We start from the raw sequence: 24,776 nt of genomic DNA on the forward strand, positions 1-24,776 counted from the left end.
GACCAAATACTCATGCTCCAGTTTCCTAAAATTCAGTTGCAAGTTAAAGCACAATTATAGTCAAGTGATTTTTAATTAGTTCTTTAAAGTTTTATCTTTAGGTTCTGTTTTTTTTCTGAAGGGAAGTACATCTGCATCTCACTGATTTCTGTTGTTCTAAAAGTCAGACTTTTCTAGTTTATTAACATGTACAAGTAAAGATATTGTAATGAATCTACAGTTATGTAAATTTGCAGTGTTCAGTTTATACTGTTCATTACTCTCTAGTAACTGAGCAATGATTTTTACGGCATATTCCTACTCCTGATGGCATTCTTTTCTTTCAATAGGAAGCAGTATTGTGTCATTTGGGCCATACAGTTTCACTGCCATGAAGAGATAAGAACAAACTAGATGACATTTTACCATACCGTTTAAAACTTGTCCTTTGCTAAGGGGTGGGGGAGGGCTGCCATGTGTCAGTGACAAACCTCAGCTCCTCTCTCACCTCCCTCCACCTCCTTCTCTTTCTCAGACAGGAATGTTGATCTCTCATCCCTGTTATCTGTCACCTGTCTGAATCTGTCCTCATGTCACTTGCTTATATGGACAAGTTAGAATGGCAACTTCTGACGCTGTGCTGCTAAAAACAGCCTCAGCTCCCTTCAGCCTATCGTTTAAACAATATCCTCCAGCAAGAGAAACTCAAAGAACATTTGATCACACGAGCCTTGGAATTATTTCAAGGGAACTAACCCGGAAACTGACCAGTAGCACCCTTATTCTGAACATATGCACCTTGGAATAGCTAGGGATGAGCACCTCTTTGAATTACAAGTCCTTTTCCAAAGAGCAGCAAACCATGGATAACCTGGAGAAACAGCTTATTTGCCCCATCTGTTTAGAGATGTTTTCTAAGCCTGTGGTCATCCTTCCTTGTCAGCATAACCTGTGTAGAAAATGCGCCAGCGACATTTTCCAGGTAGGTTCATTTCAGCATAAAGATTTGCCAGCCTGAGTTCAAATAGCACTTGCTCAAGGCAAAGAGAAGAGCAACACTTTACGAGATTGGCTTATTTACTGTTAATGATTGGCAAGCATTTAAAAAGGCATAAGTAAAAGCAGAACATAGAAAACTTCTTTGATGCGTGGCTTCCTTTGCATAGAGACCTTTGTGGTTTGGACTATATAAATTGTTATATGATGTTCTTACATACAGTGATCCCAGAGCCATGGCAACTGTTCTGATCTGGCCCATTGTCTTTTGCATTTTGATGGGTTCCTGACATTTATTTACTTATACTAAATTCATTTTCAGCATTTACAGACATTTAATTACGAATTGGTTTGTTTAATTATTATCTTTTTGCTATCTGTGTATCTCCAGGCAGATTGCTACAGTATTATTAGCCAGTAGGCACCAAGTGAAATAACATTACCTTACATATTTTTTTTGGGTTTTTTAGCCAAAAATCCCCAGTTAGGTTAGTAAAGAATTACTGGGCCTAATCCAAAATTTGTTGGACTCATGGGAGTCTTTTCATTGACCTCATTGGTTTTGGAGTAGGTGTTAAATAGGGGGCTTCTGTAGCATAAGTGGAGGGGGGGGCGACTGAGGTAGCAGCTCCGAGCACTACCTTGGAGGGACAGCAGTGCAAGAATAGTCATGCCACAACATCAGCTGAACACCCCACCACAACTGGGACGGTGGCACTGCCCTGTGCTGTGCGGCTGTCACAGGTGTGCTACTACATCTCTGGGTGGCTGGATGTATGTCTTGTGTTCTGAACATTAAGGCTATTACCAAAACAATTGCAAAGTGTTTTAAGAAGGTATGCATGGCTTTATTCACCTATAATTTTATTGCTTGGCAAGAACAGGCCTCCAATCCATACCTCACAACCAGGGGAGGCACCACTGTGGCTTCAGGTGGTCGATTTCGATGTCCCTCATGTAGACATGAAGTAGTTCTGGACAGACATGGTGTGTATGGACTTCAAAGGAACCTTCTGGTGGAAAATATCATTGACATTTATAAGCAGGAGTCTACCAGGTAACGTACTTATTTGTATCCTTAACAGAATGTTGACAGTACAAGCCGACAAAGCTTATGGTTGTGGAAGGTTCTCCCTTCCCTTCTTGCCTTTGTTTTATAAGTTGTTGGGTATATTTAGTTATTTTATCTTTTGGAGATGGTAGAGTTATCCCACTGGGAGAATGACATATCATACATGCTCCTGTGTTTACTGTAGAATAAAGTCAACTCTTATTTATGTTATATCACTTGACCAAAAGCAGTGTTCAAGTAGGTGTTGAGCTTTTGCTTCTAGTGCTTATTCACATAAGTAATACTTAGTCATGGACACAGAGTTCTGGAAGTCAATCTGGTTAATCATATGAATTAGGACCACTTTATTTTATAAACTTTTCAAACCCATATGTTCTACAGCTTGTCTTCAGGCATGTACTCCTAGGTTAATAAAATGTTGGCACTTGCTGAAAAGCCCTGAGGGACAATTGAAGCAAAAACAAATACATCTGAATTATATTCAGAAGCCAGCCCGCATCATAATAAATTGAATCATCAATATTTAAAAAAAGCATGCCTGTCAGCATAGGATGTGAACTCATGAAATCAAGTCTTATTTAGGACTCACTTTCTGTATAGAAGAGACTGAAATTACCAAAAATAACAGTTCGTGACAATGCTGTGTAGCTGTGTATAGGAAAGCCAAAATTCTAGAGGAGAAGAATGGGTTAACCCTAACAAGTGAGATTAATCCTAAATTACAGTCACTTGCGGCATATATATACATGAGTCATCTATAGGATAATATCATTGTTATTTTTGTTATCAAAGGATGGGTTGGGAGGGTGCTGATACTTAATGGATCACACTTCAACTCACAGCTTAGGAAAGAAAATTGAAATAGTGGACCTGATCCTGTAACTTTTGCCAAGTACATAATCCTACAGAAGCAGTTCCACTGACTTCACTACAAGTGAGGGCTTGTTTATAGCAGTGGTTCTCAACCTCGTTCCACTCAAGGCACCCCTCAAAAAAAGCCAGCCCTGTTTTCACTGTTTGTTTTTTTTTACTACAGAAAAATAATAAGGCAATTCTTTTGTTGCAAACAATTCAGAAAGGCCACAAAGGGCAAAATGTTTTTGATACTATAGGTTCCTATTTGAAATCTCTGGGTTTATCTTGTGAATCATGTGTAGATGCTTGCATATTGTGCGGCACCTTGATGCACCCTTTAAAGGATCTCACAACACCACTGCTGCCAAACTCCTAGGGTGCTATGGTACCCTTGTTGGGAATCACTGTTTTACAGGAACGGTTTCATGTTGAATATCACTTTTAGAAGCAGGTTGACAAGACATTGAGGTCTCTTGCTACCAATCATCTTACAAATCATTTTGTCAGGCAGGAAATCTCAGATAGACCACAAAGAATACTAGTTAAGGACACCACACACCCAGCAGGTTAGTCGAATCTTTGTCAGATATGTATGCGACATGCAAAATGGACCCTGCCCCTTGGCCAGAAAACAAAGGAATGAAGGAACCCACAGTTGCAGTGAGTCCTCTGTCTTCAGTACAAAAGGACTGCCTTCAGCATGACATTTCTATGTTTGAAAGTGCAGTAGTGGCTGAGCTCTCTAACAGAGGCTGAATGTCTCCCAGAGCACCCATTGCAGTGCTGTGTCTCAACACTAGTGCTGCCGCACAGAACTGAGCCCACAAGGCTCAGACATTCAGACACGTACCCAAACACTATTGTGATCTAGCTGTTTTTGAGGGTAAGTGTTCCTTCAGGGTGGAGGCTGCTGTAGGTGAGAAAAGCCTTGTGAAGCTAAGCACAAGGCCAAACCAAGAAGCTGGGCAGCACAAAGATGGTTTAAATCTGTCTTTCCCCCTTCCCTTAGAAAGGCTTCACCAAGCAGAAGCCATCTGCTTTTATGAATCTGCCCCTGTATGCATCAGTTAGATGCACCTGTTATTGCTACAGGGAAAATCACTGAGGAAATCATTCAACAAAACTGCCATGCTAGATATAGCAGTCAACCAAACAAGCTGATTCTTCACTTCCTGTATTTTTCTGTGCAGTTGTGGTTAGCTCCCATCGCATGGAGAAGTGACTGAATTTTACTAAAGTTAAAAAAACCCTGGCTAAAAAAAATCTTTTACAGGTTCTTGTGGGATGACTGCAGAATAAAGCCATGGGACTTTGGGAAAAAAAAAAGCAATGGGACACACTGCACCAAAGATCAGAAATATAGATGAAAAATGGTCCTGACCTCTGCAATTTGTCCAAAAGGGCAATTATTTTATATATGAAGGCATTTTTAACCTTCACTTGTGTCCTTACAGTTATGCTAATTATCAGTGCTGGCAGTGATACCACATAACAGCATTATCTAAGGTATTTAGCACTTTGTGTGCTTCAGCTGCTTATCTCTTTTCCCCTTAACTTTTCTAAACTGCTATGAGAATATGGTCCTTCTCTCCCTGCAATTTCTTGAGCATTGGAGTCTTCACCTGCTTGGGGGACAATTACCTCAGCGGTGGTCTCAAGAAAAAGATACATCCCTAGCTCCCAATTGTACTCCACATTAACTAGTACAGCAGGTTGGGCTCAGTCAGCAGAACATCCTAAGGGGCTGTGCTGCCTTGATGGATTAAAAAAAATGATTTTAAGTTAAGTGCTAAAAAAACACAAACAGATTTTCTGAAAAAAATTGATTTTTCAAAGCTGTGAAACCAACTGGGAACTGAAGTAGTAAAAAATCAGGGTTTTTTTACATAAATTGATCTTTTATTTAATTCAAAGCCACCTTTCTTTAACTGTAGACCTACTTAACATTAAATTTGAGATCATGACCTAGCATTGGGAGGGACCACTCAGATCATTACATCTGGCCACCTGTTGTCACATGGTATAACCACTTCCATGAACAGACCAGGCTCCAGCCAATGAGTATCTTTATGAAGGACTAAGCTTATAATCTATTAAAGTAATTTATATCAAGCAAAAAGATATTTACCAGCACAAATTTTGCTGCTGAAGGTTTAAAGGAGGTCAGATCCCCAACTAGTAGAAGTCACAGTTACCCAGCTGGAGCCAGAGTTGGATGGGATGCAAACCCAGCTTTTGACAGCAACAGCCTCTGCTGCAGGTACAAAGAGGATATTTTCTTCATTTCTGTTTATTCAACAAGTTCAGCACAATGACGCTTTCTTTTAAAGTTGTGAAAACACTTGGGAACTGAGGTAGTAAGAGATTGGCTGTTAAACAGATCAGGAAGATATAGTTCCTCTACCATCTCTAAACTAATGATGGTGGATATCAGGGAGAGTGATGAATAGATAGATATAGATATACCTGGTTTGGTGCCCTCCCTTTAAAGCAGGGGTACTTAACCTCTTGCCCACATGCCAAATGTGGTCAATGGAGCCATTGCATTTGGCCTGTGGGGGTTCTTAGGGGTTGGGAAATGTAGTGGCAGGGGAGCAGTGGCCATTAATACCGCCAGCCTCCCCTGTCAAATTCCTATGCCCCTACCCTCCCCCCCCCAGTCAGGTTGGGGAAAATTATACCCCCTTCTGCCCACGCAGCTGTGTTGGAGCTGAGCCATGCCCCCTTCCCAACCCCCACCCCCCCCGTGCAGCTGAATGGGTGCCAGACCACACCCCCTTCCCCCACAGGGCTGGACTGGGGCCAGGCTGCTTGCTAACATAATTTAAATCAATCATTTACAGCATTCTGATTCAACGTCAGATTCAATTTGGGGTCGGACTCAATTCAGATTCAATTTTTTATTCAGCTGGACTGGATGATCTTAGGAGGTCCCTTCCAACCTTCATGTATATGAAATCTATGAAACATCGTTCTAGGCACTCCCTGTCACTGCTTTCTGGTGTTCTCAGGGTGTCCGACAATGTGGGCTAATGTCTTTCAGGCCCCATGTGTACTTTACTGGCATGTACTTTGATTTTTCAGTGTAAATGAAATAACCAGTATTGTTACAGAACAAATTCCACGTGATGTAGGAGACTGGACAGAAAAGATTTTTGGCTTTGTATAAATCTTGAAATAGTCCCCCACAATTAAAGAAAATGAATTACCAAAATTGGTTAACTATTCAAATGAATACTGCTGTTGACTTCCATGGAATTGTTCTTAATTTGCAGTGCTCTAATGTAGAGCAGAATTTGGGCTAGGGATATTAAACCTACTATAAAATTATGTTTATTAGAACAGCAGCTCTTCTTTATATTCAGTCAAATTGTCCTTTAAATAATAGTGTTATATAAAATAAATATACCAAGGTATAGCCTCAGCTAATGTAACTCAGCATAGGGCCAGAAATGGAGCTAATTATGTTAACTAATTAAATATTAAGCTGTTAATAACAGCATGCATGTTTTCTACACTGATTTTGCATTTTTTTCTATGAACAGTTCAAAGCAGTCCACACTTTAAAGGCCAGATTCTGTGTGGGCATGTCTATAGATGTGCTTTAATGCACAGTAGCCTATTCTATTGCACATTAAAGCGTCATCTCAAAAAGTGCTAATATGCTAATGTGCACTAGAATTAGTCTATTGTACATTAAGCGTTGCACCTTTATGTAGTACTTCATATCATAAATGCCATGTGCCCCCGGAGGCTGGGGGGCATGGCAAGCTCCTGCAGGCAGTGGCGGTGCTGTTGGCGGTGGGAGCATGGCAGCGGCAAGCAGTGAGCTCCTGCAGGCACCCACGTGCACCCCCTACATGTCACCAATGCCTCATATTAGAGATGATAAACTTAATGCACAGTAGCAAAAGCACATTAACGAATGTATAGAAACACCCTGTGGATGCAGTACAGGAGTAAATAGATCTATTTGTTTGGCTTAAGAGAGCGGTAATCAAAGTATAATATTGAGATCAAGGACCCCAGTATTATTTATGAGTTTGTTCAGAGTTGCAGTTTTAAGGCCTGATCTTCTAAGCCATCTGAACAAGGATATTTCAGTGAATGACTGAGGATGTGCATTTAAAGAAAAACTCTCCAAATGGATAGAGACAGATGAAACCTAAGTAGACTAGTAGAGTTTTGCTTCTGATACTTTCAAGGATAACTCTCCACCAAATTGAAGTCACCCGATATAGCAGTGGGGGGGAGATATGTTTTCTATCTGCTATTTTTTGTATACCAGTATAATGTGTACAATAGGATGCCAAACAATCACACTCCAGTCACACTTCACATTGTCACAAGCTGTTTCTGCACTGCAGAAAAAACAAGTTTAATTCTCTCAAAGTACTGTTACCGGTTCTTGCTCCTTTTTTATCAGGGAATTTAGTGCTACCTGTGAGATCTTGAAAAAAATCTCTCCCGAATTCCCTCATATGTTAACAAAGAATTTGAAAATAACATCTCTGGCCATGAACTTTTAACCACATCAAAAGGGGAGGTAGAGCTGCTGCTCCACAGCCCACCAGACGTTACTCTCGAAAGGTGTGGACAGACATAATCATTGAATTATTCCAACAGCATCACCGATTGAGAACTGGTTCACAATTGCCCTGGTTCAGAGGTGTCCATACAAATACCGCCAAGGGTTCAAAGTAAAAGATACCCTTTTTAGACATTGCAATGCTGTCAAACTGCCACCAGGGTGTGGGAGTTAGTATCTGGCCTAGCATGCCTTACTAGTGCTTGGATTTTCCCCAGGATTTCCCCTAACAGGGAAGGAAGACCCTGATTGGGAGGAGGGAGGGTGAGGGCTACCTGGACCCCTGTTTCTGTTTTCCCAATGTTGTGCGTTCCAAGGTCTCTGCCTAAGGCTGCAGCTTTAAAAAGCCATTTCCTAGAAAGCTGCTGAATTAATTTCAATTAACCCCCACCTCACACACATCTACTGTGAGGTAGCAAGTGAGTGGGTGCACCTGTCAATTACTAGGGGAAGACAAACATGATCCACTGTGCAATGACCACAGAACGGTCCTCAATTCAATGTGAATTGGCCCATTGATTGATTTGCCACCTCTGCTACACCTCCCACCCCTCCCAGGTGCCTGCCCTGCCCTGCACATTCTACCCTGCACACCCATCCCCATGCAGTTGTAGCTGAGTAGTTTTCAGGCACCCCTCTCTCCCAACTGCTCTGCCAAATAAGCCTGGGGTGCCAGGGACCAGAGTTGATTAAAGGCAATGGAAGCAACTGAGCTGCTTTGTAGGGAAAGTCCTTTAGAGCTACAGCATAAAGCAGAAACCATAGGCAGGTCTCTGGAGCACCCAGAGAATCTGGAGGCAGGGACACCCTCTCCACCCACCTGGCCTCCCTCCACCTTCAACTCCCACCCTCTCACCCCACAAAATCAACCTGGGTTGCCATGGATCATGGTCAAATGCAGGCAATAGGGATTGGGGCTTCAAAGATCTGGCTGCATCCCAGAGCAGCCAGTTTCCATGCTGGGGGGAGCAGGGGCAGGGGTGGGCATTGGAGTGGGGAAGGGGTGAGGAGTGCTGCAGTGTGGTACTCCTGCAGGAGAGACCAGATACTAGTCATAGAAAGCTTAGTGTCCACACATGACACTGAAGCAGTTTGCAAAGAACTGGTTCAAAATAATAGGTAATTATCCAGCTATACTTCCAGGAGGTTCATACCATTCTGAACTGACAGATGCTTGCAGCTCAAACCACACTGAAAATAATAGAAGTGTTATGTGAGTCCACACCCTGTTACCCCTGCCTGCTAAATTACTGTAAATTTAACCCTGCATAAAATAGATTTGCACTTGTATCACACAGGAGTAAGGGACAGGTAAGTTGCATCCTCTGGTTGCTTATCAACCGTGTCTTTTCATAACAGCGCAGAGGTTGGTCCAATGAGTCAGCATTTCCACTGACATAAAAGAGGCCACTTTCTGGGATCTAGTGAAGAGTTCTTCATTTCCTGGGCCTAGGAAAGAGATTGGAAGTCAACAGACTATCTGTTCATTTCCAGTTTTCTTTGCCAGGCTCTTGAGGACTACATGAGTTCACAGATTTCTGTCCTGATTTCATCTCACCCTTTGGGATGCTTTTAAAGATCAGCTACTTCTGACAGAGGGTCCCTCAACTCAGCACTGAGTCTATTTGATACCTTTGCCTTTTTGACCCTTCACAACTGTCTTTCATATTAGTAGGCACAAGTCCAATGGCACATGAAACACTGGTGGTTTCTGTTCTTGTAAACACTCTGGAAGTGGAGTCATTCTGGTCTCTGCTTATCTTGTCATTTTGAACAGTGCTCTGCCCAGATGTGATGAGCCTTCTGTTCCCAGCTTACCATATGGAGGTTGACTCAGGTGTCTGGAATCATGATCCTTCAGTTTAAATCATCCTTTCCATTGGAAATTAACCTTAAATATACACTTTGGGGTGTTTGTTTTCTGAGTATGTGTTGTGCAAATATATGTTAACAACCTGATCTATATAACAGAATATTTCCTAGAATTTTTCTGTTGCTCCATCTTATGATTTGCTGTGTATCTAGTTATATTGCAGAGTATAGACTTGCTAATTTTAGCAACATGACTCTGTAACTTAGTTTCAAACCTGATGAAATTAAAACACCTGGAAGGAGAAGATACTTTCCCTCCTGCTCTATCGTTTTCTAAATGTCATTTATTTCATTTATTTATTTCAAGAATAATTTCACTTTCAAGCTGCTTACAAGAGAAAACATATATTCCATCAGTCACACAGATTAATTAGCCCCATTTTCCTAGCCTGTAGGAAAAAGCCTTCTGTAAATTAATATAAAATAATACTTTCTCTCTGTGTGTTAGACTGAAATAATACTTTCTCTCTATGTATTTTGATTGAATGTAAAGATCATTTCTTTCTGTTCTGCAAACTTTCAAAGCATGGTTTGCAAAATATAGAAACAAATACCTTTCAGCTGAGTATTAGTTGTAAAACTATTCATTTAATAGAGTTCATAGATTTCATAGACATTAGGGCTGGAAGAGACCTCACGAGATCATCGAGTCCAGCCCCCTGCCCAAATGGCAGGAAGTCAGCTGAGGTCAGATGTCCCCAGCAAAATAATCATCCAAATGTTTCTTGAATGTGTCCAGAGTAGGTGCTTGCACCACTTTTGTGTGGAGTCTATTCCAGTCTCTGAAGACTCAGATGTTAAAGTTTTTTCTTATGTCCAGTCTAAAATGGTCATGCAGCATTTTGTGACCATTTGACTTTGTCTTCCCTTGGGGTCCCCTGGTGAACAGATGTTCTCCCAGTTCCTGATACATACCCCTTACGTACTTATTGGCTGCCATCAAATCCCATGAGCCTACACTTCTCCAGGCTGAAGAGTCCTATGGCTCTCAGCCTCTCCTCATAAGGCCTGCTCTCTTGACCTCTGATCATGTGCATGGCTCTCCTCTGGACTCTCTCAAGCTTCTCCACATCCTTTTTAAACTGTGGAGCCCAGAATTGGATGCAGTACTGCAGCTACAGCCTCACTAAGGCCAAGCAAAGCAGGAGGATGACATCTTGGATCTTGCTTGAGATATATCAGTAGATGTAAGCTAGGATTTTATTTGCTTTGCTGGCTGCAGTATTGCATTGGTGGATCATATTCATCTTGTGGTCAGTCATGACCCCCATGTCTCTTTCAGTCATTGTGCTAGTGAGTGTAGTAGTGCTGAGCCTACAGGTATGATGTGGGTTCTTTCTCCTGAGGTGGACCACCTTGCATTTCTGTATGTTGAATGTCATCAGGTTTTGATCCACCCACCTTGCAAGCCTGTCCAGGTCAGCCTGAATCCCCAGCCTATCTTCTAGAGTGACTATGCTTCCCCATAATTTGGTGTCATCTTCAAGCTTAGTCAGTCTGTTTCTGACACCCGAATCCAGTTCATTTATGAATATGTTAAAGAGTACTGATCTGAGAACTGAACCCTGGAAGATGCCACTGGTCACCATGCACCATGTTGACTCAATTCCATCAACCAGCACTCTCTAGGTCTAACCATGGAGCCAGTTCCCCAGCCATCACACTGTAAGGTTATTGAGGCTGCAACTCCCCAATTTTACCATGAGGACATCATGGGAGACCAAGACAAAGACTTTTTTGAAATCCAAGTAAATGACATCAGCCTTTCCTCCTCTGTCCAGGTGACACATCAACTGGTCATAGAAGGAAATGAGGTTGGTCAGGCATGACCTACCCTTAACAAGGTCGTGTTGGCTATCTCTCAGAATGATGTCTTCTGTTAGTCTGTTGTTGATGGATTCTTTAATATTTTTTTCCAAGATCTTTCCAGGAATTGAGGTCAAACTGATTGGCCTGTAGTTCCCTGGGTCTTCCTTCCTTCCCTTCTTGAAGATAGGCACCATGTTGGCCCTCTTCCAATCTTCTGGAACCTCTCCCAAACACCACAAGTTCTTAAATATCTTCACCATTGGCTATGCTGTGATGTCAGCCCACCTTTTTAGCACTCTTGGGTGCATTCTGTCCAAACCAACTGACCTGTGGATGTCCAGCCTCTCAAGGTGCTCCCTCACAAGGTCTTCACCAGTTGTAAGTGTATGGTCACCCTTACCCTGGTAATCCTGTGTCCTGTCAGGCAGGGTGATCCCACTGGGATGTTGGAAAACCGATTCAAAGTAATCTTTGAGGAAATTAGCTTTTTCCTGGGTGTTGGTTTTTAGCTGTCCCATTTGGCTCAGCAGGAGTCCAGTGTTGCCCTTATGTTTCTTTTGACTTCCCACATATCTGAAGAAGGACTTTTTGTTGTCCTAGTTTCCTGTAGCCAGCTTGAGCTCACTTTCAGCCTTGGCTTTTCTGGTCTGCTCGCAACAGGTGCAGGCCAGTGATACATAATCCTCCTTTTAAGTATTTTCTGTCTTTCAACCCTTATAAGCTTCTCTTTTAAGGTTAAGGAGGTCCATGAGTTCCCTATTGAGCCAAGGGGGCTCCCAGCCCTTTTACTACCTTTCCTGTGAAGTGGAATGGACTTCCCTTGTGCTTTTAGGATTGCATACTTAAGGAGCAGCCACTCATTATGGACTCGCCTACCTGTCAGATCATGATATCTGACCAACCACTTGAGCTTGTGAAAGTCAGCTTTCCTAAAGTCAAGGATTTCTGCATTGCTGACTGATTTGCCAGCTTTGTGATGGATAGAGAAAGTGATCAACTCATTAAGTGATCATTATGTATCTCAGGCAACTATCTAATGTTAAGCTGATTATCTCCCTTTTTGGTTTCATCCTTTTAAACCATGAATAATCTTTTTGTGAGTTGTTGAATTTTTAATAGAATGTAATGGTCACTTGTTTCCTTGCCACAAAATTCTGGAGGATGGTTTTAAAAGTATGGAAATGAATTAATTCTCAATTTTAGAGAAATGTCTAACACATTCTATTAAATATCTCTGGAGCAATTATTTCCACATCTGTTAAACTCTACAGGATGGTTCTGTGAGGGAAGCACCTTGGACTGTGGACTATAACAGAGAGACACTCCATTTACATTGGGCAGGACTCAAGCCACTAATTTAAACATGGTGGGTTCCAACTAGACTGGTTCCTAATATGGATGGATTGATTGGTGTAATGGGGCCAAATCATGTTGTCAACACTTGTGTTTTAGTGCAAGAAAAGCTTCTGGCTTAGCATAACACAAGGAGTACTTTTTATGTCATTTGTATTTTCAGTGGTTAGGAGAGAAGGATTAAAATTTGACCCTGCCTATGTTAGAAACTTGCTCATCTGAAATTGCCTTTAAAACTGGTTTGGCCATGATTCTCCTGAGTATCCTGAGTTTGATTCATGAAAGCACTGAAGGGACTTAACATTGAGCCTATGAATTTTCATCAGTTCCTGTGGAACTATTCACGCTTAAAAATAAGACCCAGCATAAATGCTCTGTACAATCAAAGCCACAGTGGCCAATATTTTACATGATTAAACCTTGATTAAAGAGACTGGGCCTCAATTCAGAAAGATGGTAAACAACATAACAATGTGTATAAGTAGTGCCCCAGAGTTCAGTGAGGAAAACTAATGTGTTTAAAAATAGCACATGCTTAAGCATCTTCCTGAGTAAGGGCCACAGTATGAAGTCATGCTTTCCATTATGTAATGCTGTATCAGGAAGGTCTGCAAATACATATATTTGTTTATTCATCCCTCCATGGCAGGATTAAAACTATTCTGTGGTTATGCACTTCAACCTTAGGCATTGGTTTCTGTCTTTTTTTATACTGAAGACCACATGTTATTATCCAGATCAGATAAGCAAGTAAACTCTTTACATGTTTTCAAATGTTTCTCTCATAGACCTGAAAGAAAATCTGAACAGCCAATGTGTGAAGAGCATGAAGATGAGAAAATTAATATCTATTGTTTAAACTGTGAAATGCCTACATGCTCTCTGTGCAAAGTTTTTGGTGCTCATAAAGACTGTCAAGTAGCTCCTCTCACAAACGTTTACCAACGACAAAAGGTAAATACGTCTTTGTTTCTAATCAGGTCTTAAAGGCACACCATCAAGATGAAATCTAGCAAATTTTAATGAAATAAGTTAAAAATACTTCTTCCCATGAGTTTCCTATCCATACTGTGGTTTTACAACCATTTCTCTATTTTTTTCCTACATAATGTGTTTCTTTTCTCCCTTGTGTTTGAATAATCCACACAAATATCAGGGGAAAGTGACTGTACAGAAGAACAACACCATAATATTTTTAAAAGACATTCAGAAAAAACAGTATTTCTCCTCTGTCCACTTTCAGTTAAAACAACTTCACTATTAATTGTGACAATAATCAGTAAATATTTCAGACAAAAGTATGACTTTTTTTAAAGTTGATGATCTCAGTTTCTCAGACTCTGTTTTACAGGTCTTTTAGACTGTGAGCACAGGTAGAATTTCCAGCAGAAGCGAAAGAGAGATCAGCCCACAAAAACCATACCCTTTTCTATTATATATATATATATGAATCTTTTTTAAACAGAAGCTTTAAGTGACAAACCTTCTGCTGAAGAATATAGATATGTAATAGCTGGCAGACATTATGTTCCTAGCATCCTCTGCCCTAGGTGTCACTAGTGAAAGACTGCTATTTATTTTTTAATATGGTATTAATTTAAAAGCTGACTCATTGGGTTATCCTCATGAGATAAACAGCTCATTTTCTGGAAGGCCGAGTAGGGCAAGCAATCAGACAAGGCCAAGTTTACAATCCTAGCCTCCAATTCTGTCACATAGTTATACCAGTGTGTGCAAAGTACAAATGAGAAATTACTTTGGATGAGTATTTGCAAACATGTTTTTGAACTGAAAATTTAATAAAAGGAGAAATCTCTTAGATGGCACCCCTGCTCCCATTACCCTTACTGAGAACAGTCTGGCATGCAGTTTGCTTCATACAAGAATGTTTGAGGAAAGGAAAAGGGGTCTGAATAGTCATGTGAGCCACATCATGAAGTCATGCGAATCATAGTTTCATAGTTGTTAGGGTTGGAAGGGACATCAATAGATCATCAAGTCCAACCCCCTGCCCTGGGCAGGAAAGAGCGCTGGGCTCATATGGCCCCAGCCAGGTGCTTGTCCAGTCTCCTTTTAAAGACCCCCAAGGTAGGGGAGAGCACTTCCTCCCTTGGAAGCCCATTCCAAATTCTGGCAACCCTTACTGTAAATAAGTTCTTCCTTCCTGATGTCCAACTTAAATCTGCTCTCTGTCAGTTTGTGGCCATTGTTCCTGGTTATTCCAAGGGGTGCCCTGCTAAACAGAGCATCTCCTATTTCTTGCTGCCCTTCCCCCTCCCCTCCCCCCCCCCCGCGATTGATTTGTAAACAGCCATAAAATCCCCTCTCAGCCTTCTCTTGTGGAGGGTGAAGAGATCCAGGTCCCTCAGTCTCTCCTCATAGGGCCTTACCTGCAGGCCCCCAACCATACGAGTGGCCCTCCGCTGGACCCTCTCAAGGTTATCCACATCGCTCTTGAAGTGTGATGCCCAGAACTGCATGCAGTACTTCAACTGCAGCCTCACCAATGCCGTATAGAGGGGAAGTATGACCTCCCTGGACCTGTTCATGATACACCTGCTAATGCATGATAGAGTGCGGTTAGCTTTACTGATTACTTTGTCACATTGATGGCTCATATTCATCCTGGAGTCAGCTGTAACGCTGAGATCCCTTTTCTGCTGCTATGCTGCTAAGAAGGTCATTCCCTAGCCTATAGGTGTGTTGGTGATTCCTTCTCCCTAGATGCAGCACGTTGCGCTTGTCTTTGTTGAACTGCATCCTATTCTTTTCTGCCCACTTTTCCAAACTGTCCAGGTCCACCTGTATTCAATCCCTTCCCACTAGTATGTTTACTTTACCCCATAATTTCATGTCATCTGTGAATCTGGACAGAGTGATGTCCACGCCCTCATGCAAGTGATGAAGACACTGAATAGCACAGGTCTGAGCCTTGGGGGACCCCATTGCCCACATCTTTCCAGGTCAATACCGACCCATCCACCACCACTGTCTGGGTGCAACCCTTAACCAATTTGCCAACCACCTGACCATGTAATCATCTATGTCACAGCTGCTCAGTTTGTTTAGGAGAATAGAATAAGATACCGTATTGAAGGACTTCTTAAAATCCAGGTAGATGACATCTACCTCAACTCTTGCATCTAAGCATTTTGTGACTTGGTCATAAAAAGAAACAAGGTTAGTCAGGCAGGATCTACCTACTATGAACCCATGCTGGTTGCCCTTCAGCATTATTTTGCTTGATGGGCTTTCACAAATGTGATCCTTGATAATGTTTTCAAAGGTTTTCCCAAGGCTAAAGGTGAGACTAACTGGTGTATAATTACCTGGATCCTCCTTCCTCCCCTTCTTGAAAATAGGGACCACATTGGCCTTTTTCCAGTCCTCTGGGAGTCATGTGAGTCATCCATTAGCTGACATATAGCTGTATAAAATAGTCAAACTCATTAGCAAAGTTGTTTCATGTTTAACTGCAGGGTTGTTAGAGGGCTGTTGCTTCTACCTGCTAAACATATTCCAGGCACAAGGGTGTCCTTGCACTCCTCCAGCCCTCACCACAAGTTCCCTGTGTGCAGTCTTTTCATTCTCATATGCTACACTTGCAACTAAGGGTGTGCAATTCTTTTTGGATTCGGCCCAAATCAGGGACAGTGATTCAGTTAGTGGATTTGGATCACTGTCCCTGATTCGATTTGGCCAAATCCAAATTTGAAGATTTGATGCTGATTTGGAGAATCATTGATTTGGACACAGACACAGCTTTAAATGTTTTTTCTACATACCTCAAGGTACCAGGTGCAGCTCGTGAATGCTGTGATGTTGGGGTGCATGGAGCATCCCACAGGAATAGGGGGGGGCCTCCACATGCTTGGTGGTGGGGTCCACATCCAGTCCACTTCTGGTCGACTTCCAGGTTCGCTAGGGAGCATGCCCACGCCCCACCCCAGCTCAGCTATTGGCCGCAGGGGGGACCCCTGCTGCCCCCCCCAGATGGAGGAGGCACCAGTTGCTGAGATGGGGGTGCGGGTGCGGGGGGCCCCGATGCACTCTCCAGCAGACCTGGAAGTGGACTGGAACTGCTTCTGGTCCACTTCCAGGTGTGATGCCGAGCATGCTGGGGAGTCCCCTGCACTCCTGTGGGACACTCCATCTACCCCAGGATCACAGCATTCACAAGCCACCTGCTACCTAGAAGTGCATAGAAAAAACATTTAAAGCTGTGTCTATGTCCAAATTGACAAATCTTTCCAAATCTCTCCGAATTGATTCAGAGGGTTCGGAAATCAGCTGAATTGATTCAATTCAGATTCAGAGATTCAGCCACCGAATCAGGCCAAATCTCCACCAAATCAAATCAGGGACTGAAGCTTCGCACAGTCCTACTTGCAACCTCTCCCACCCGCTCTCTCAGACCAGGTTTCAGACCATTTCCTCCTGCCAGCCAGGCAGGGGGTGTGTATGTCTGCTCTCCACTTATTTATGTTCCAGTTTCCCTCTTCCCCCAATTTTCTCCTTGTGTCTATCCTAGAGTTCCCCCTTCTCCCATCTGCCAGGGATTCTGCATGACCTCTATCGCCGAAGCTGCTAACCCTGCCATGCTTCCCTCTTTCTGTTCATGCTAGGGGCTCTGTATATATAGCCCTTCTCCCTTTTCCTCCCTCTTTCCCATGCCAGGGTCCCTCAATCTTCCTCCCAAACCAGGGGGCCTAAGTATATGTGTTCCCCTATACCAGCATTCCCCATTCTCCCCCCTTCATGTCAGCCTCTCCATTTCCCAACTCTGACTGGAGTTCTGTGCACAGACCCATTCTCATGTGCCTTCCAACCTCCCCCTTCCACTTCCAACAGTCTTGTTCTCCTTTCTTTTGTTAGTATCCCTCTGTGGCAAGGATTTTGTGAGTGATGTCTTTTACTGGGCCAACTGCATGGTTGGGGTAGACTTAGACAAACTTTTGAATGTGAGGCATTCTTTGTCAGGTCTGAAAAAAGAAGTAGGCACAACAATGATTTAAAATAGTGTGGAGGGCTGTTGCTCCAATAAAGGGCAGTTGTTTGAATAAAAATGTCACCCACAAAAATCATAGAAAATTAGGGTTGGAAGGGACCTCAGGAGGTCATCCCCAACTAGAACATCACAGCCAAAGCTCTTTCTAGCCAGGTCTTAAAAACTTCCAAAGATGGAGCTTCCACTACCTCTTTGAGTAACCTGTTCCAGTGTTTTCATAGTTTCATAGTTTGTAGGGTCAGAAGGGACCTGAGCAGATCATCTAATCCGACCCCCTGCCATGGCAGGAAAGAATACTGGGGTCAAACAACCCCAGCAAGATCTAACCTCCTCTTAAACACCCCCAGGGTAGGAGCCTGCACCACTTCTCTTGGAAGCTGGTTCCAGACCCTAGCCGCCCTGACTGTGAAGTAGCGCCTCCTGATATATAACCTAAACCTACCCTCTGCCAGCTTGTGACCGTTATTCCTGGTCACTCCTGGCGGTGCTTGGGGGAACAGTGACTCCCCCAGTGCCTGCTGATCCCCCCTGACTAGTTTATAACAGGCCACAAGATCCCCCCTCAGCCTTCTCTTTTGGAGGCTGAACAGGTTCAGGTCCCGTAGCCTCTCCTCATAAGGCCTGCCCTGCTGACCCCTGATCATGCAAGTGGCCCTCCTCTGGACCCTCTCCATGCTGTCGACATCCCTCTTGAAGTGAGGTGCCCAGAACTGGACACAATACTCCAGCTGCAGCCTGACCAGCGCCACATAGAGGGGGAGGATCACCTCCTTGGACCTGCTCAAGATGCATCTGTGGATGCATGCCAAGGTGCAGTTGGCCTTCCTTACTGCCTCTCCACACTGCCGGCCCATGTTCATCTTGGAGTCAATGATGACCCCCAGATCCCTTTCCGCCTCCGTGCTGACAAGAGGGGAGTTCCCCAACCTGTAGGTATGGTGCCGGTTGTTCCTCCTGAGGTGCATCACCTTGCACTTGTCTGTGTTGAAACCCATCCTATTCTCGTCCACCCACCCTTGTAACCTGTCTAGGTCTGATTGTAGCCTGTTGCATCCTTCCAATGTGCCCACGTCCCCCCACATCTTAGTGTCATCAGCAAACTTGAACAGGGTGCTTTTTACCCCCTCATCCAAATCGCTGACGAAGATGTTGAACAGTGCGGGCCTGAGGACTGAGCCCTGCGGAACCCCACTGCCCGCGTCCTTCCAGGTTGAGAAGGACCCATCCACTACCACCCTCTGGGTGCGGCCCACCAGCCAGTTGGTGACCCATTTGACTGTGTGGGTGTCTACACCACAGCCCCCCAGTTTCTTAATGAGAACAGGGTGAGAGACAGTGTCAAAAGCCTTCTGGAAGTCCAGGAAGACTATATCCATTACTAACCCTGCATCTAATGATCTGGTGATCTGATCGTAAAAGGCCACCAGGTTGGTCTGACAGGACCTGCCACTGATGAACTCATGTTGGTTGCCCCTAAGCATGCAGTCCCCTGCTGGCCCCTCCTGGATGTGTGCCAGCATAATTTTCTCGAACAGCTTGCCTAGGATTTAGGTAAGAGTAACCGGCCTATAGTTTCCCGGGTCCTCCTTCCTGCCTTTTTTGAAGATGGGGACCACGTTGGCCCTCTTCCAGTCCTCCGGTACCTCACCAGAGCACCATGATCGCTCGTAAAGTTGTGCCAGGGGACTTGCAATGACCTTGGCCAGTTCCTTTAGAACTCTAGGGTGGAGATCATCCGGACCAGCTGACTTGAATACGTCCAACCCCTCCAGAAGCTCCCTAACTAAATCCTCGCTAACCCGTGGCCCAGGTGTGCCTCCCTCAGGGCCCAGGTTTTACTACTCTCCTAGTGAGAAAATATTTCCTAATATCTAGCCTAACCTTCCCTTGCGACAACTTGAGGCTGTTGCTCCTTGTTCTGTCATCTGCCACCACTAAAAACAGTCTAGCTCCATCCTCTTTTGAATCCCCCTTCAGGTAGTTGAAGGCTGCTATTAAATCCCCTCTCAGTCTTCTCTTCTCTAGACTAAGTAAGCCCAGTTCCTTCAGTCTTTCCTTATAAATTACGCCCCCCAGCCCCCTCACCATTTTTGTTGCCCTCCGCTGGATTCTCTCCAGTTTGTCCATATCCTTTCTGTGGTGGGGGGCCCAAAACTGAACACAGACAGTACTCCACATGTAGCCTCACAAGTGCTGAATAGAGGGGAATAATCACTTCCTTTGACTTGCTGGCAATACTCCTACTGAAGCAGCCCAGTATGCCATTGGCCTTCTTGGCAACAAGGGCACACAGTTGGCTCATATTCAGCTTATTGTCCACTGTAACCTCAGGTCCTTTTCTGCAGAGCTGCTGCCCAGCCAGTCACTCCCCAGCGTGCGCTGGTGCATGGGGTTGTTCTGTCCTAAGTGCAGGACTTTGCACTTATCTTCATGAGGTTTCTTTTAGTCCAGTGCCTTTCTCATGCAGTTCCTGGAACATCATGGCTACAACATCGCTTTAACGCTACCATTATTTCCCCTGTACTCTTTCCAGGCATCATCATTTCTAAGTTTTACTGAGAGGTTGACTGGGGCTATGGGGCTCTATTATGCAGAAATGTATTAATGACTGCCATCAACCAATAATTGCAGTGGGTAGTTCCACTAATGGGGCACAAAGGCCTCTGTGGGTCCCCTCATTTCTCCTTTTTGGTATTTCTGAATTTCTGAAGTCAATCAATAGGCTTCTGTTTATAGATGTTTCTGAAGCATTCACTGAAATGTTGTAATTGACCAGATGTGACATTCATAAATTATCATTTGATTTCCAAAGAGAGATGCTATCAAGAAGAAGGCCTCACAAGCCTGACCAACTGGTCAATTAAATGAATGCAAACTGAAAGCAATCCTCAGATATTTCATGAAAATAAAAAGGTTTTAAAGCAGATAATTAATTCTATTTGTGTGAATAACCCAACTAACTGCTGTAGGATGATATTTTTGTATGTAATTACTCATTTTGTATGCTCATAATTTTGCATGTCCCTGTGAAATTTTCCAACACATTTTTAAAAGCCCTTTGATTATTTTGCCATAAAGCTGTGCAATACAGCCGTGCTTATTGATAATTACATATCTTATTTTCTTAGAAAGTGAGGACATAAAGTTTGGTTTGGTGTTATGAGTTGAGGAATTCTACTCATGACTGTCACTGATTTACAGCATTGCCATGGTCAAATCAGGAGCTGAGTACCATTGTTTTGGATTAGCTTTACTTTGGAATAGTGGATATTTAGTACCTAAGAAACTCAGGCTTTTAATTGGCCTATCAGTCTCCCATGATATACCACGGCCTGTCAGCCAGAGACGTAGACTACAATGCATCATAGGATATGTAGTCTCAATGGAGATCCCATGCCATGGAGGAAAACAGAGACTTGAAGGAACCAAAATGACAGTTCTTATGAGGAACCACATTTACTCAGGTGGATCCAGAGATGAGGATGCAGTCTCAACCTAAAACAAAAGATTTCATTTTCAGTTTAAAAAAATAACAAAAATGTTACTAATCCCTGAATAAGTATTACTGAGTTCAGCATTTCCAAATCAGTTTTTTATTCTATGAAAAGTTCCACAATCTTCAATTTTCATCCTTATTTAAACAAAAACAAATGTCCTAATATTAGAACTTCCCATGAGATGGAAACTCCATTTTCAGTCACCTCTACTTCTAAGCACTTGCGTACCTTTGTGCAGCTGGTTCATTCATTGTCTTTGAATTTCATGTTATGTGTGCTCTCTTGTGAAACCTGCCTGAGAAGAAAGCATTCAAAGTAAAATTACCATTGAGCCATTGCATGTTTAACTCTGCTAATGATAATTCCCCTCCTTCTGTTTAGACCGAACTCAGTGATGGTATTGCAGTGTTAGTAGGAAGCAATGACAGAGTACAAGGAATAGTTAGTCAGCTGGAAGAAGCCTGCAGGACACTCGAGGTAAGTAATGCAATTTTAACTTCTACTTCAACATGATGTCTATATAATGCATCTCTTTTTAAGCAACGTTAATTATTGGGTGTGAGTATCATTCAGTGGTCAGCCACCTTTTTTAGGTCATGGGCTGGAGTGACCCATTTCAAGTCAGAGGCAGGAAGTCAGGCACTAGGAACCAGCCACTGCTGCTTCTTTTCCCCTCAGTGGTACAGGGAAGTGCCTACTGCCTTTTCTTATCCCTGTAGTGGCACAGGAAAGTAACTGCTGCCAAAGTCCCCTGCCACTGAATGCTGCCGAAGCCCCATGTTTGTGGCTCAGTGGACCAGATCCAGCCTGTGCACCATAGGTTGCTGACTCCTGATATAATTCATTTTATCCAAAGGGGCTCCCAAATCTAAACACCGTATACATTACACCAGAGATTGCTAGCTCACGATCGCATATTGAGTTTCACACAAGGAGGAATTTTTTTAAAGGTTCTCATGATTTCTTGATTCACTACAATTCTTTCTGCTGTCTTCTGTTAATCTCAATAAGACTGAACCTAGAATTTCTTCGGAAAAGATAGTCATTATTTTCTTAAACAACTTGTAAGTGTAAAGGACAATTTATTTTCTAATGTCTACCATGCTTTCAATGGAACTAAGATTAGACTGTCCTGCTGTCCTTTTCAGGCTACACAAGAAGGCACCGAGGAAACAGTAGAGCTGTATGTATAGGTTGGATAGTCCAGATAAGTAATAGCAAGGACACGAGTAGACATCAGGAGAGAAACTGAAAAGGAGTCACAAAGTAAGATGCAGGCAGAAAGAACTGATGGCTAGAAGTTGAAACCAGATTAATTCAGACAGGAAATAAAGCACAAGTGTTTAACAGTGATTCTACACTGGAACAAATTACTAAGGAAATCAGTGAATTCTTTATTATTATCAAGTCAAGACTGAAAATCTGCCTGGAATATATGGCTTAATCAAACACATTTTGGGCCTCAATATAGTGATAACCGGGGATCCTAGTTTTCTCTGAAAAAGAAAATCACAAATTCTCTGATAAAAACAGCAAATTCTCTCATAAAACACCAAAATCTACAATAACAATGAAATACCGCTATGTATATAGGTATCAATTGAACGCAATGTTTTACTGATGTATTTACCATTCCAAAGCAATTTGGAAGCCTACCAATGCTTCAATCTCTATAATGAAATACATTCTAAATACCTATAAATGTTGACACTTAATTTTGGATTTTCTATAATGGAAAATCAGACCTCCCCCAGCCCCTGTTGCTCACCAGGGTGCAGGTCAAGGCCCCTCACTCCCAAGCTGCAGCCCCCAGCCCTGCTGGTGCCTCACTCCCCTCCCACAGCCCCCTGGGCCTGCTGGTGCCCCTCACTCCCCAACTGCAGCTCCCCTGGCCCTGTTGGTGCCCCTCACACCCCACCCACAGCCCCCACAGCCCTGCTAGAACCCCTTATTCCCCACCCAAAACCTCCCTGGCCTGGGGAGTGGAGTGCAGAGCCCAGCTCCCCCTCCCCTGTGGGTGGCATGGCCGGAGTGGAGCCTGTAGCAGGATGTGGAGGTGGGCTGCCCTGCTGCCCTTCCTGGGGCCTCTGCAGCCCAGCAGGCAGGACCTGGACCTGGCATGGTAGGGCCAAGTGGGGCAGGCAGGGAAGCTTATGAGACTACTGGAAGCTGTGCACCGCCCTGGTGAAGTGCCCCTGCCCACCTGGCAGCAGTGAGGTGCACAACTCTGTGCTGCTACTCATGCTACTGCTGGGAAGCCAGGGGGCACCTTCTCAGAGTTAGGCAGAGCTCCCAGCAGCAGCACAAACCTCCCCACCCAACCCCTCTCTGCCCTGCCCTGCCACACCAGGTCCCACCTGCTGGGCTGTGGATGCCCCAGGGGAGAGCAGCAGGGTGAGGAGCCTAAGCCTGCAGCAGACAGCCTGTCCCACTCTGCACACTAATTTATAGGTCACGTCTCCTATGTGCCCCACCCCTCCGGAGTACACACAGCACTGCGGAGCCAGTCCTAACCCCTCCCACTCTCCAGACATGCCACCCACAACCCCATCCCACTCCCCACCCAGGCCCTGCATCTGAGAATGGCCCCAAGGCCCATGCACTTCCCAGCTGGGCAGCAGCCCCAGCCCCATCTATCTCCCTCTCTTCTTATGGGGGCCTCAATTCCATCCCCTCCCTCCTGCTAGACTTACCTGTGGGAGCTGCTCTCCAGGCTGCCTGGCAGCCATGTACATGAACATTCACATCGTGCCCCCTGCCCAACCACCCTCCTCCTACTTCCCCCCAGCCTCTTGCAAGCTGGAACTCTGCCAGCCTGCAAAGAGCTCTTTGCAAAAGTGGAAGATCCACATGTTTCTCCATTAAAATGAGAAATCCACATTTTTCTCAGTTAAAAAGGAAAATACATGTTTTTTTCCATCCAAAGGCTCTGCCAAAAGTAGCATCCAGAGTGGTAGAGGCATAAGAGGTGGAAGCAGGGTGAATGAGGCTTAGCCCCCTCCAAATGCAGGGCAGCAGTAGGGCTGCAAGGCAGCCCAGTCACGGGGTTCCAGCAGCTGCAGCAGGGATGGGGAGGGGTAAACGAACAGTGTTGAAAGAGGGAGAGGGGCTGGGGCAGGTGCTGCACAGCCAGGGTGGGGCGCGGGATGGAGCCACGAGTGGCTCATCCGGGGGTGCAGCTTTTGCTGCTACACACCCTGGGAGGCATGGGGAGGGGGTGTGCCCCTGGATCTGTGTAGGGGGTAGTGGGCTACTATTGCTGTCTGGTGCCAGGGCTGCACCAGGCTCTTCCTGGAGGGTGGGGCTGGGCTGGGCTGGACTGAGCTGCGCTCGGAGTAGGCTGAGGCAGTGCTGGGAGGGGGCTGCAGCCACCTGAAAATTTGTCGTAGCCCTCCCCCACCGACAACTCCCCCTCTCAGTGCCACTGCCTCCTGCCCTGAGCACAGCCCAGCCCAGGCCCCCACCTTGTGGTGGCATACAAATTCATAAGGGGAGAGCAACACGAAGTAGGCAATGATCTGTTTACCAGGGCACCCCCCAGAACAACAAGGAACAATGGCCATAAGCTACTGGAGAGCAGGTTTAGACTGAACATTAGAAAAAAGTTCTTCACAGTAAGGGTTGCCAGGATTTGGAATAGTGCTTGCCCCATTCTTTGGGGTCTTCAAGAGGAGACTGGACAGGCACCTGGCTGGGATCACACGATCCCAGGTTTGGTGACTCTTTTCTTGCCTGCCAGGGGCAGGG

General features: G+C 44.3%; 1 protein-coding gene across 4 annotated transcripts in view; it reads left to right on the forward strand.

The window, feature by feature from the left end:
- Positions 1 to 775: 775 nt before the first annotated feature.
- TRIM55 (tripartite motif containing 55) overlaps positions 776 to 24,776 on the forward strand; it is a 60,146-nt gene continuing 36,145 nt past the window's right edge. For 2 of the 4 annotated variants that reach the window (XR_016441444.1, XM_090040080.1), the window contains exons 1-4: positions 776 to 961; positions 1,860 to 2,032; positions 13,313 to 13,478; positions 21,411 to 21,506. Coding sequence is in view for 3 of the 4 variants with exons in the window: in XM_090040080.1 (XP_089896206.1) it covers positions 794 to 961; positions 1,860 to 2,032; positions 13,313 to 13,478; positions 21,411 to 21,506 (603 nt within the window). In the remaining variant the exon portion in view is untranslated. The remainder of the gene's footprint in view (positions 962 to 1,859; positions 2,033 to 13,312; positions 13,479 to 21,410; positions 21,507 to 24,776) is intronic. The other 2 variants (XM_090040079.1, XM_090040081.1) reach the window with 1 other exon arrangement.

Source organism: Crocodylus siamensis, chromosome 3, assembly GCF_052110815.1.
Source record: "Crocodylus siamensis isolate JL-2025a chromosome 3, ASM5211081v1, whole genome shotgun sequence".
Taxonomy (NCBI): domain Eukaryota; kingdom Metazoa; phylum Chordata; order Crocodylia; family Crocodylidae; genus Crocodylus; species Crocodylus siamensis.